We start from the raw sequence: 14,422 nt of genomic DNA, 5'->3' as shown, positions 1-14,422 counted from the left end.
CCTTTTGTGAATGATTTATGTTGCTTAGCATTATTTCTTCTAGATTCATCCATATGTGCAGTGTTTCACAAATTCTTTATCATTCTTTAGTGTTGCCTAATAATCCATTGTGTGAATGTACTATAATTTTTTCAGTCATTCATCTAACTTGGGTTGTTTCTATCTCAACTATTGTAAATTATACTGTAGTGAACATGTGTTTGCATGTATCTGTTTGTGTCACAGCTCTTAATTTCTTTGCAGTATATGCCTAGCATTGGAATTGTTGGAGCCAAGGGTTTTTCTATTCCCAGCTTTCTAAATTGCTCTCCATAATGGTTGCACCATTTTATGTTCCCACTAGCGGTGTTTGAGAGTTCTAGTCTTGACGTCTTTGTCAGCATTTGTTGTTTGCTGTCTTGAACTTTTCTATTGGTGAGATGATGTCTCACTCTTTTTCCTCATGGAACAGCTGAAGGATTTGAAGCGCCAATTTTTCAGCTAGCAGCCCAGTACATAGTGCACTCTGTCACCTGAGCTCTTTAATCCATACCATACTGCTTACAGACTGCTTTTGATTGAATCTCATGATCCCGTTCAGCTAGTAATCCCTAACAGCCAGCAGGATGATTACTCCCATTTCAGATGACAAAGTGAGACCCAAGAAAGTCAACTCACTAACCAAAGGTATGCTTCCTATTCTAACACCTCCTTTGCCTCTTGGTTGGTGTTCTGTTCAGAAAAGAAACAGGACCTTCCGCATTATGACTCCACTGGGGGCAGGTCCCCCTACTGGGGACAAGGTAGCGGAGAGCTGGCTCTTTTATTATCCTTAGGTGAATGAGATGCCCACTTGTATCTCTCAGGCTCAGCTAGCGGAGCCTGCATGGTGTGGGGCAGAGGGTTCTTGCCTCCAGCCAGGAGACCTGGGTTCTCTCTGATGGATGCTCTTATCATTGACATGCTGTGTCACCACCTTAAATCACATCACCTCTTGAATGTCCATTTTCACATCAGTAAATCTGGTGTTTGGGATTGCTTTTATTTTAGGGCCGCTTACACCTCTGGGGTGCTGTGGTCTCATCCCTGTTTTTACATTCCCTCCAAGTGGGTTTGAAGATTATGGAGGTAGGAAGCTTGTCTAGAGAACAGAAAATGTGACCCAGGGGCAAAGGTCCATGAATGGGTTTCTAAAAAGGCCCGAGGGAGTGAGAATAGCACAGCCCCTCACTGCTCCTGAGCAGAAAGCAGATAAAAAGCCCACGATCCAGCCCGTGCCTCTAAAGCCACACCCACAGCAAAAGGTTAATTTATTCGTTGTTGACTCACAGACTTTATTCACAGTTGTGGTACCAAGAATGGGCTTCATTAGGGAAATAAGTTGGAGAGTGGGGAGGCAAAGTATATCTCAAAATGCAACTCTAAGTTTCGTCAGCAGTCTCAAGCGATATTAAGAGCAAAACACAATTCCTTCATTAGTAAAAGTCCTGGTTTCAGTTCAGCAGCACAAACTCAAAAAGCCTCTGGTTTCCTCAATCATCCAGCAAGGTTTGCCTCAGAGAAGTTATAAGTCAGCTTCTCCTTTAAGCATCTGGTAAGAACAGCAAAGTCTTTAACTATGGCCTTTATCTCAGGGCTCCTCTGATTATACCTTGCCTCAGTTTCTCCACAGTCACTCCACCACCACCAGGGTCTGACCACTCCCTCTCACTCTCACTAAGATCTTGCACCAGTCTCCTTCAAAGTCTTGCTATGTAGTATGTTAAGCTAGCGTGCTCGTGCGTGCGCTCTCTCTCTCTCTCTTTCTCTCTCTCTCTTCCTCATCCTAGTTCCACCGCTGTTGATGATTTTCAAGACAATGTGTCTGCAGTTTTAAAGTAGCTAGAGATCAAAGGAAACTACAGTAATGGCTAAAAAAGCCAACTTTAAGCAAACACTGCAGAGCTCAAGTGAGTCCTAGGGTTTTCTTACTTTTCTATACCCCCTCCTTGAAAGCTTAAAGTTTTTGGGGTACACTGCTGGTGCTGTCATTAAGGCATTTGGCTGAGAATGAAAACACTGACTATTCAAATTCACAAGTTGTTCTATGGAAGAAAGATGAGGTAGTCTGGTTCCATAATGATTTACAGCCTCAGAAACCCTATGACCTGTTCTGCTCTGTTCTACAGGGTCATGATGAATCAGAGTCATTGATGGCAGCAGAAGTACTTAAGGGTGCGTTGAGGGCTCAGAGGCCTTCCAGGTGAAAGACCCAGATCCCATTACACCCTGTGTGCAGCCACCACCTGTCTGTCAGTGGAGATTTATATGTTATTAAGTTGCTGAACAGGTTTTAGCAGAGCATACAGACTAAGAACATAGGTTCATAGGTTTTCAAAGCCCTGTTATTTAGGGAGGAGATGACCCATCCTGTTTCCTAGTCTGTCTTAATTAGAGAGATCCACCAAAACCTGTCCACCACCGGTAACCCTTATGGCATATGACACACCAGTGGCACGACTTTCAGTTACTTTAACCCCAAGTTATCTCAGTATGGCAAACTGCAGACAGAATTAATTGTGCTCATGCAGAATCTATATCTGGATGAGGAGGCTGTTGTGTGAACAGAGCAGGGGAACACTGCATGGTTTAAAAGGGAGTATGTCAGGGCTGTGTTCTCTCTCCACACCTATTCAGTCTGTATGCTGAGCAAATTATCCGAGAAGCTGGACTATGAAGAGGAATGTGGCATCCTGATTAGAGGGAGACTCATCAATAGCCTGCATTATGCAGATTACACAACCTTGCTTGCTAAAAGTGAGGAGGACTTGAAGCACTTGTTGCAGATCAAGGAATGCAGCCTTTGGTATGGATTGCATCTCAGTGTCAAGAAAACAACGATTCTTACCACTGGATGGAGAGGAGATTGAAACTGTCAACAGCTTCGTCTTGCTTGTATCCATAATTAACACCCGTGGTACCAGCAGTCAGGAAATAAGGACACATTGCACTGGGGAAATCTGCAGTTAGAGACCACTCCAAATTATTGAGGAATTGTGATGTCAGTTTGAGCACTAAGGTGCATCTGATTCAGGCCATAATCTGTCTGATCACTTGCTATGCATCTGAGAGCTGGAAAATGAGTAAGAATAACAGAAAAAGAATTGAAGCCTTTGAGCGGTGGTGTTGCAGAAGAGCACTGAACAGCCCATGGACGGCCAAGAGAACAAATAGACGTGTCTTGGAGAGGGTGCAGCCGGAGTGCTCCTTGGAGGCAGGAATGATGACACTTTACCTCACAAACTTTGGGCATGTTGCTAGGAGGGGCTATTCCTTGGAACGGGGACATGAAGGGTGGAGGGTCAGCAAAGGAGAGGAAGACCCTCAACCAGGTGGATTGACACGGTGACTACCACAATGGGTTCTTGTGTGTCAGGAAATGTGAGGATGGCACAGGACAGAACAGGGTTCAGATCTTTTGTTCATAGGGTTGTTATGAGTTGTACTTGACTCGATGACACCTAACAACAACAACAGACTAAGACAGACTAGGATGAAAGGCCTGCAGATCACGTTACTTTTAATAGCCAACAACAGTGTGGATCACAGCCATCCAATCTGCAACCATTTGTGAGGAACAGGCAGCCTCGAGTTCTTTTGTGCAAAGGGGTTACCATGAGCTTAGGGTCAACTTGACAGCAGATGGTAACAAGTGTCTGGAACAGGGATCTACCCCAGTCCAGTGACGCACTGCGAAATAAGTTCTCTGGAGCAGTTGCAGCAAAGCCAGGCCCCTTCTGTCTGCTGAGTCAGTGCCGGCTCCCTGTGGGCAGGCAGTGAGCTGGGAGTGCTGACCGCTGGTCAGAGGCAGGACAAAGTGCAGATGCTCAGCATTATTCAGTCGGGGTTAGCTTTCAACTTTGCTGACCCGCATGGAGGAAATTGGTCACTGGCCAACATCCTCAATGTCCTCTTGCCTCCCTCATCCACTCTCTTAACCCTTTGTCTTCCTACTCTCACTCCGTTTCTCCTAGCCCTGCTGTATCCTCTCATTCCTCCCCCTTTGTCTCTGTGTACGGTATGAAGCCCTGGGCAGTAACCCAGACCTGGCTGTCAGGCCGTGGACCCTGATGCCGTGGGGTCTCAGTAGGGCTGTGGTTCTGTTAGGAGAAGTGCATGGACCTGATGCGTTATTGTAAGACAAATCACCTCATCACTCAGTCTTAGTTGACTCATCTGCCACCACCTTCAGGGCTGTTGTGAAGTCGTATAAGTTGAGACATGTAGGTACTCTATGATTTCCCTTCTTCCTCAGTTTTTTGTTTCCTTAGGCCTAGACCAGCCCTCCTCCAGTTCAAGTTTAAGCCATTGAGCAGGTGAGGACTGACTTTTCCCCCAATGGCAGATTTGAAGCTACAGGATGTTTTTTAGGGCAGAGGATGTTATACAATTTATAGTTTTGCCTTTACCTTACAATGTTCCTCCTCTCAGATACTTTATTTTACTCACCTTCCCATCTCCCTTCCTCTGAGCCCTGAAGTCCTAGAGAATTTTTTCTGCCCTTGGAACCCTGGTCTGTCATTTGCAGTAGCTGTTACTGTTGTTATGTGCCATTGAGTCAGGAGTGACTCATAGCTGAACCTTCAGCGGATTTTCAAAGGCTGTAAATGGCATGGGAGGAGGTTGCCTATCTTTCTGCCTTGAAGCCACTGGTGGATTCGAACCCTCTGCCTTAGGGTTGTTGCGCTACTCCCTACCCGTTGGCCAAATTATCCTTTCCCCACCCCTTCCTATTATCTAGAAACTCAATCCCTAGAAGAGTAATCTGAGCATGGGAGGGCAAACTTGAAGGGGATTTTAGAGGTAATCCAGCCTCTCCATTGCACAAGGTGAAAACAGATCCAGAGAGGCATAAGGTCTTGCCAAGGTAACACAGCTGCTTGAGGTCAGAGCTGGAATTAGAACCCAGGGCTCCTGATTCCTAGTCCACAGCTCTGTCTACTTGCCCTGTCTGTTATCACTTCTTCGTGGCCCTGTGCCAGATCACACAGATGACCAGGTTTTGACCTGAGGCTGAGTGTGCATGGCTGATAAATTTCGATGTCAGCATCCTAGTGTAGGAAAGGAGTTCTCTCTAGTATCCATCAATCCTGATGTAATTCCAGCTCTTCTTCCAAACAACTTCATTACTTTGGGGGGATGGCAATCCCTGGATGTTCTCCAGGGCTTAGATTTTTCATTAGTATGTTTGCATCTAGATTCTGAAAATTGCACTCAGAGTCTAGCACACAGTAGACCCTTGGAATATACTTCCTGGCACTGGTCTCACAGTCTTAGTTGTCTCCACACTGGAGTTATTGAAAAACCAAAACCCAATCCCTTTCAAGTTGACTCCAATTCATTGTGACCCAGTCAATGTATGTCAGAATATAACTGGGCGCTGTCAAATTTTCAATGGCTGCTTTCCCAAAACTAGGTCACCAGGCTTTTCTTCTGAGGTTCCTTTGGATAAACTCAAACCTCTAACGTTTCTGTTAGCATCTGAGCTAACTGTTCGCACTGCCCAGGAGGTCCACGATTACTGAAGGAGTTCTTAAATGAAGCTCGGCCATGCTGGCAAGCACTGCAAACATTTGGGATGCTCTTGCCTGGCTCTGTTGACGTACTAATGTTGCATCCATCTACATTCCAAATATAACCCTGTGAACCATGTGCATACATCCTTCCCCATTCCAGACATCCCCTTTGTTGGGGAGCCAAGCTCAGTGGGGAACCTGGGACCTCGTGGGTGTGAGTCAAGAGGTCAGTGTTCATCTTTTTTCTTCCCACAGCTCATACCCCTCATCACCAGGAATTACCTCAAACAAGGCTTCATGGAGAAGACTGGTCCAAAGGTACCTCCCATCTCTCCCTGGGGAATCTGCACAGCTCTTGTTTCTCCTTTCTTTTTTTTTTTTTTTAAATTGTGGTAAATACACTGGGCTCTGGTGGCTTAGTGGTAAGAAGCTGTGCTGCAATCCCAAAAGCACACAGTTTGAAGCCACCAGCAGCTCTGGGGGAGAAGGAAGGGCAACCTCCTTCCCTGAGATTAATGGCCTCTGAAAATCCACTGGAGGGTCAACTATGGGTCAGTTCCGACTCTACGGTACCCAACAACAAATACCCATATAATAGATGATTTGCCTCTTGAACATTCTTCACATGTCCAGTTCAATGACATTAATTCTATTTATTATGTTTGTCATGGCCATTATCCATTTCCAAACATTCCCATCACCTGTAACAGAAGCTCAGTGGTCCACTAAGCAGGGAGAATCCCTTGTTCCCTCTCTCTCACCTTTGTAGCCTTGGAAACTACTAACAGACTTTGCTTTCTACCCACTTACCTATAGTAGATATTTTCCTTCAGTGAGATACCTCTTCCTTATGGCCACCACCATCCTCCTCTTTATTTTTTAATCTCATCTAACGGATCCCATCCTTAGTGTCAAAGACGATAAAACATCATTTCATATTTTCTAGGCAGGCTATCAGGAGGGGCCAGTCTTTGGGAAAAAAATACATCATTCTGGGATAGTTTAAAGGGTCAGAGAAAGAGAGGAAGACACCCCCCCCCCCAACAAGGTGGACTGACAAGTGATTGCAATAGTGAGGTGAAGGTTGTGAAGATGGTGCAGGGACAGGGCAGGGTTTCAACCTGCTGTTCATAGGGTTGCTACTGACTGTAGTTCATTCATTGACACCTAACAGCTCATCCCATCTTTAGAAGAGCAAAGCAGAAGAGAGCGTCACTAAGGAGGGAACTTTTACACTTTCCAGAATCATTCTGTGTTCTGTGCTGTTCGAGCCAACAACTGGTCAGGAATGACATATATGTATGTGACACATGTTCACACCCTGCTTGGTTGGTGTCAGCAAGCCTCGTGCATGCATATCCCTCCCGCAGCACATACTCCCTCCCCAAACTCGGCCTCTGCTCTGCTTAACTTTGAAACTTGCTCCAAGCTCTAGGGCTGCTGATTTCTACTGGTTGAAGAAAGGAAAGAAGGGCTAGTTGCTTCCATACCCCATGCTTATTGTGGAGGAAGGGAGGTATTGGCTGGCTGGCCAAGCCTGAAGCTGGGTGGCACTGGGATCCAAGGCAGGAGTCTGGCAGGAGGGAAGAAAGACATGGAGAAGGAGTGCAGTGAAGAAGGGAGGAAAGAAAGAAGAGAAGAAGGAATTAGAAAGCTGAAAGTCAACACTCTCATTGCTGTTGAGTTGGAACCAACTCATAGCTGACCTTCCAGTGGGTATTCAGGGGCTATGTATTGCATGGGGGGAGGTTGCCAATCTTTCTCCCTCAGAGCAGTTGGTGGATTCGAACTGTCTGCCTTTGGATTGACAATCCAACTCTCCCCACTAGGCCACTGTCGTTGTTGTTATGTGCCGTCGAGTCGGTTGTGACTCATAGTGACTATGTACAGCAGCCCTAAACCCTGATCTATCCTGTGCCAACTTTGTTTCTGACAGACATACCCCCACTACCCCAGACACTGAGTCAATCCTCTCTTGAACTATCCTACCTCTCTTTCAACCATGATGCCCTTCTCCAAGGACTGGTCCCTCCCTGCAATATGCCTAAAGTATGTCAGATGAAGCTTCAGAATCCTTGTCTCCAAGGAGCAGCCTGATTTCACCTCTCTAGGATGAACTTGCTTGTTCTCCTGAAAGTCCACAGTATATTCAGTACTCTTCTCCAGTACCACAGCTCAAATAGCAACTCTGAAATACCAGTATTCCAGTGGTTTATTTTTTTCTTTTTAAATGTAGTATGTTGGCCATATAGTGATTAAATCTGGGATGAAAAATGTTAGGGAATCAGTAGGGGAAAAGCCTCTAACAATTTGAAAAGGTAGTCAAAGGCTCACAGATTATATACCAGCCTTTGTACCACCAATGGCAAGGCTCTCAACCCCCTCCCTGTGCCCTTTGCCCCAGACTTTCTCTCCCCTTGACCTGGGTTAAAATTGGACCAAGGCCAAGCTCAGTCTTGCTGAGCCTGTGGCCACTTCTGATTTCCCCAGCTTCCTTTTTCTGAGACTTCTTGTTCTCAGCCTGAGAAAGAAGGAAGCACCCTTTCCAACTAAAGCTAGCATCTGCAGGCAGCAGGGCATGACTAGCGTACAGGCAGGGAGGGCAGGCCTTCTTACCCCAGTGCCCATGCCCAGGCCCAGAGGAGGGACTCAAGTCTCTAATTTTGGGGGGCAGAGGTAGAGACCCCAGAACTGGCATTTCCTGTGGGTTGGTGGGGGCTGGCCTCTTGACCTCTGTCCTTAGCACGTGCCCCTCAGCTGTGCATCCCTGGTAAGAGCTTCCTTTTTCTGCAGCAGAGAGAGCCTTTCAAGAAACGGTGGTTCGCCCTGGATCCTCAAGAGCGGAGGCTGCTCTACTACAAGAACCCTCTGGTAAAAGCCATTGTTGTCTCTCCCCAGGTTCTCCTCAAGTGGTGGGAAGTTAGAGGGGGCAATAAATACACATCTTCTGGAAGCCTAGGGCTGGAGAAGGAAACCCTTCCCTCCTTGCTTGTAGTCAGCTTTCCCCACCTCTTCCCACCTTTATGGTACCAACTGGAGTTAAGTCGGTTGTACTTTGGCCTCCAGTCTCCAGGCCTCTCCTCTACCCGAGAGTCTGTGGGTGATTAGAGTGTGGGCTTTGCTCTGGCGCTGCCTCTTTCAGTGGTGTGTCCTGAACCAGCCACTTTGTTCTCTTGCCTCAGCTTCCTCCTCAGGGTAAAAACTTTAACAGCACTGCCCTTCTCAGAGGCTGTCATAGTTACCTGAGTTACTATGTACAAAGCACACCATGAAAACCAAAGCCAACTCCATGGCCCTCAAGCTGATTCTGACTCATGCTGAGACTCCCATGGTTCCCGAAGCTGTAAATATTTTCTTTTCTTCATTAATTTTAATTAAAGTTTTTTTTAATCTTTTTAAATTTTATTATTTTTGTGTGAGTCAAATCAGATCTGACTGTAAAGTTTAAAGAGACTTAGGGTTTCCAGTCATTCATTGTTGCACTTTTCTCCCCCCCGCCCAATTCACTCTTCTCTTTAAAAAGAAAAAGAAAAACTTTTTCATTGTTATGCAATCCCTCCCCCTAAGTCCACTTCACTCCACTATGCAGTCTTCACTGTGGACTTCTGTAATGACAAGAATACCCATTCATATGTCCCTTTTAAACACTTCTCTTGCTCATTTGTTTCAAAGCAATATGCCTCATTCCTCCCCTCCTTTTCTGTCTTCCCTCAATCTCGATGTCAGTCCTGTTTTACAACAGTGGCCCTATGCAATATTTGTCCTTTTGTGACTGAGATATTTCACTCAGCATAATGTCTTCCAGGGTTACCCATTTTGCATAATATTTCATGAGTTCCTTGTTTTTCAATGCTGCATAGTATTCCACTGTGTGAATATATCAGAGCTTCTCTATCCATTCATTTGTTGATGGGCACTTGGGTTGTTTCCAGCTCCTTGCTATTGTGAACAAAACCACAATAAACATGGGTGTGCATATATCTGCTTGGGTGGCAGTTATGGTTTCTTTCGGGTAAATTCCCTGTAGTGAAATTTACATCTCAGGAGCTTTTAAGGCTGCAGGCTTCCCTCAACTCAAGGCTGAGCCTCCATTAACCAGCCCAGTTCCTTCTGTTTACTTTCAGGATGCTTTTGAGCAGGGCCAGGTGTTTATCGGAAGCAAAGAACAAGGCTATGAAGTCTGCGAAGACCTGCCCAAAGGCATCCGGGGCAATCGCTGGAAAGTGGGCCTCACCATGGTCACCCCGCAGCGGAAGTTTGTGTTCACCTGCCCCTCAGAGAAAGAGCAACGTGAATGGCTGAAGAGTCTGCAGGACGTCCTGTCCTTCCCCTTCACCCCGCTCAGCCTCCTTGGTAAGAGGCAGACACTGGGGTTTGTTCTTCTGGGCAGGGGGAGCGGACAGAAAGGGGCTTTTCTTCTTGGTCTCTGCTCAAACCAAACCACTTAGGATCAAGTCCATTTCCACTCATGACGACCCTGTCTGTGCCAGGAGGAGAACTGCAGAGTTACTGGTAGCTGATTTGGCACAAGTAGATCACCAGGACTTTCTTCTGTGGCACCTCTAAGTGACTTGACTCATCTTTTTGTTCATCTTGTCATTATCTCATTGTCATCAACTCAGAACTGACTCATAGCTGATTCGAGCGGGTTTTCAGAAGCTGTGAATCACTCGGGAGGAGACTGTGCCCATCCTTCTCCTGCAGAGCACCTGGTGGAATTGAACTGTCTGTCTGTAGGTCAGCAGCACAACCTCACCCACTAGACCACCAGAGCCCCCCTTAAATTTTTAGCAGCCAAGGGCATTAATTGTTGGCATTACCCAAAACTCCTGGGTTTTGGTGTGATGCCCTAAAAGAGCTCAGACCGTCTCTTGAATACTCTCCTTGCATTTTCTCCCTGACAAAGAAAAGTACAGATAGTGTGCATGCTGGCCAGACAGAAGTCCTGTCAATCTGCCCCTCTGTCTGATGGGCAGCCTTTCCCCCCCTGCATCTAGTGACCTTTATCCTTGGCAGAGCTGTACGTTCTCGCAGAGCCCCTTCTCTGCCCTGCTCAGTCTAGGGGCTGTGTAGCTCTGTCCGCTACCCTTTGAGTCTTTTCTTGTGAGAAAACCATGGCCTGCTATTATTAGCTAAGGTCCCCTGCTGCCCTTGTGCTCCTGGGACTTCAGACAACGTCCCATTCCTAAGGAGGGCTGTTTATTTTTAGTGCGCCTTCTTTTCTGGAGCCTTCCCTCTGTCTGTTTCTCTCCTGCTCCTCCTCTCCACCCTTGATGATTCACAAGTGGGCTTTGCTAGCTGCTAACAGCCCTGTGCAAAGAGGGGAGACGTGCTGAGCAAGAGCAGACACCTTCTGGCAGGGTGCTGGCCTGGGGCTCCTCAGCTGGGACACAAAGGAGGAGTTTGGAAAAATACAGGACCCCACACAGCCCCCTGGGGGGAAGACCTTTGTGTGTGACAGCTAGAAACACAAGGTCTCTTCACCTTCTAAAATCCAGAGCTCCCAAACATGGTGACCCTTGTTTCGAGCTGAGGTGTATCCACTGGCCCGTTCTTTCCTGTGTGTCTGAGGGTCCCTCTTCATTTCTGTCTTTGGGTCTCTAACTCTGTGCTTCTTTTCCTTCTCTAGTGTGTATCCCCTCCGTCTCTTACTCTCCCAGGCTGGCTTTTGGCTCTTTCTGTTACTGTGTCCTGGCCCTGCCCTTTGAACTGACTTTACTGGCCTTTTTTCTTGTTTCCTTTGCAGCTATGTCAACAGAGAGTGGCCTCGGGAGCAGCAGCAGGTGACCTGTGGACCATTGAGCTGGCTAGTGACTGGCAACTCAAGGCTTACGGCGGGAAGGAAACGGCCTTTTTGCCTAGCAGGCGCACCCTGCCGTCGGGAGTGAGTGAATATGTCAAGCCTGAAGCTGTGGCCTTTACCAAGGCCTGGGCTTTGTCCTGCTGCCCAGCCCCGGGATCCCCATGGATCTTGTGTACAGATGGACACATATATACTCCCTTGTCCCATCTAGGTCTGAAATGTCCTCGTAGTCTGAGCTCAGGATACCCTCACCCAGATTTGAGGCAATGCAATAAACGGGCACTAGCCACATCTCCTTTTTTATTCTTAATTGTGAGGAAATGATCAGATAAACCCAAACTGAGAAACACTATGCAAACTGTGGTCCTGGATGTTTCAGAAATGTCATTGTCATGCAAAACGAAGTCATCTAGGAACTGATGTAGATTGGGGGAATCTAAAGAATATTCCAAGACTACCAAAAGAACAAACAAATGTCTTGGAGAAAGTGCACCCAGTGTGCTCCTTAGAGGCAAGGATGCTGAAGCTTCGTCTCACATATTGGGCATGTTAGGAGGGGCCAGTCCTTGGAAAAAGACATCATGGTGGAAGAGGACAGAGGCTCAGTGAAAGAAAGGAAGAACCTCAATATGATGGGTCAGCAGTGATTGTAACAATGGGCATGAGATGGTGAAGAGGGTGCAGGGACAGGGCAGGGCCCAAAGAGGGGCGCTATGAGTTACAGTCAACTCAACAGTACCTACCAACAAGAACCAACCGTGTGGGTCATGATTCTTGACCGGATCCTGAATTTAAACAAACAAAATATATATGTATACATGGATGTATTTAGGATATTTGGATGTGTGTTAAATAAAAGTATTAGGGCATTGTGATAGTTTTACTGTAGTTAATGTGGACAAATGTGTTTGTTTCCAGGAGATAGTTGTTGAAGTATTTGGGGGTAAAGTGTAACCATGTCTACAACTCATTCTTAAATGGTTCAGGGGGGAAGTGTATATATGTTTATGTGTTGCAAATATATACATAAAGAGAGAGAGAGAGAAACCCCCCCACACACACACACACACACTTTCACGGGGGCCCTTGTGGCTCAGCGCTTAAAGTGCTTAACTGCTAACGGGAAGGTCAGTGGGTAGGTTGGCAGTTTGAATCCACAAGCTGCAGTGTGAGAAATAGATGTAGCAGTTTGCTTCTATGAAGATGTATAGTCTTGTGCAAGAGTGGAAGTCAACAAAACCTAAGGGTTATTATATACAAAGTCCTGAAATGTGATAACAAACGATATCCATGGGTAGATCCATGGGTAGATGAGAGGCTGAATTGATGTGGGGAGGTACGCCCCAAATACACAGCTGACAGAAGGTATTTCTAGATATATATTTGTGTGTGCTCCAAATGTATTCAAGGATCTATATAGAGCATTTTGGGGTGGGGGGAATTCTGAAAACTTCTTAGCCATAACCAAACACCCTGGGATAAAGAGTCATTGGACTTGGGGACCTAGGACCATTCCTGGAGCACATCTAGGTCAATTGCATAATATAGTCCACAAGATAGTCCTGCACCTTTACTCTGATGAAAAAATGAGTCTTAAAAGCTTGCAAGCAACTGTGACCAGGGATAGGAAGGGAGGGAGAGAAGAGTATGTATTAATACATATTTAAATAGATGTTAAGTTCTTCAAGGTGGTCGAGTTCTTGCTATGGTTTTGGAACAGACTTTTAGCTGACTGTCTAGTTTTCAGAAGTTTGTAAATTGCATTGACCTCCCTTGGAGCCACCTGGTGGATTTGAACTGTCTGCCTTCGGCTTGGGTGATAGGAAAAGCAATATGTAATTGAGAGTTGATCAGGCATTGCAATTAATGAATTATAATCAGTTGTAATTAGTGTGATGACAAAATGTATATGAATAATTGAGTGAATAACCCATATGATTTGTAAAGTTCCAGTGAAATTTTTTAAAAATAAAAAAATGTCATCAAATAATTAAAAAAAAATAAAGTTTGAAATTAACCACCAAAGATGCAACTATTGATCTGTCCTCATCTGGAGCAGAGTGAAGAAAACCATAGACTTGAGGAAACAATAGTCTCCACTAACTAGCATGAGTCCAGAAGAACTAGATGGTGCCTTTGCTGACTGCTCTGAGCAGGACAGCAACAGAAGGTTCTGGATACAGAGGGAGGGGAAAAATATTGAGTAAAATTTAAAATTGTGTAAAAGAACAGACTTACTGGTTTGAAAGAGACTGATGGAACCATGGAAACTATGGCCCCAGACACCCTCCACGCCTGGAACGGACACGTAATTAGCTTTCAGCCAGACAATGGAGACCTTTTTTTAAAAAAAAAATTTTTTTTATTATTTTTTTATTGACAGAGACATTTTTAAAGTGAACTCATAAAAAATGTGTGTCCACAAGGGCAACGTTTACCCCCAAAGTTTCAAAGATAGGAGGTACAGAAAAAAAAAAGGGCTAAAGGAAATGGGGACCACAGGAAGAAAGAGGGAAGAGAGCCAGTACTGAAGGGATTGCAAACGATGCTGTAAAGGAAAATGTTTATATATTATTGAATAGAAAATAATTAGCTGTGTAAACTTTTACCCAAACTGCAATAACATGTGAAATCAAAACACGTGAAGGTAAAAATATCTTCTTACTATAAAGGATTTGTTGTTGTTATGTACCATTGAGTCAGAACCGACCCTAGCTGACTCTGGTGGGTTTTCAGAGGCAGTTAATTGCATGTGAGGAGTTTGCCCATCCTTCTCCCAATAAATGATATTGTTGTTGTTAAGTGCTGTCGAGTTGTAGACGACTCATAGTGACCCTAAATACCTGAGCACTTGTTTAACTTTGGTCATGTCTCCATGTTCTCAGAGTTTCCGGAGGCAAGCCGTTTCAGAAGTGGATGTCACTCCTGCTTCCAAGCTTGTTTTAACTGGGAAGATAAAAGATATGTTGTTGTTGATGTTGTTATGTGCTGTCGAGTCGCCTGCGACTCATAGCGACCCTATGTACAACAGCCCTAAACTCCGCTCTGTCCTGTGCCAATCGCACTGTCTCTGACACTCCCATTC

At 45.6% G+C, this 14,422-nt stretch overlaps 1 protein-coding gene across 1 annotated transcript in view; it reads left to right on the top strand.

The window, feature by feature from the left end:
- The window catches only part of ADAP2 (ArfGAP with dual PH domains 2), a 40,304-nt gene extending 28,983 nt beyond the window's left edge, over positions 1-11,321 (top strand). Inside the window, exons 9-12 of the mRNA XM_006891064.1 lie at positions 5,790-5,852; positions 8,328-8,405; positions 9,659-9,887; positions 11,281-11,321. Of these exons, the coding sequence (XP_006891126.1) occupies positions 5,790-5,852; positions 8,328-8,405; positions 9,659-9,887; positions 11,281-11,321 (411 nt within the window). The remainder of the gene's footprint in view (positions 1-5,789; positions 5,853-8,327; positions 8,406-9,658; positions 9,888-11,280) is intronic.
- The last annotated feature ends 3,101 nt before the right edge of the window (positions 11,322-14,422 follow it).

This window comes from Elephantulus edwardii, unplaced genomic scaffold (assembly GCF_000299155.1).
Source record: "Elephantulus edwardii isolate Elephantulus edwardi_28Jun2011 unplaced genomic scaffold, EleEdw1.0 scaffold00094, whole genome shotgun sequence".
NCBI classification, from domain to species: Eukaryota; Metazoa; Chordata; class Mammalia; order Macroscelidea; family Macroscelididae; genus Elephantulus; species Elephantulus edwardii.
Note: the sequence above shows the minus strand (reverse complement) of the source record. Positions and strands in the feature narration are given on the sequence as shown.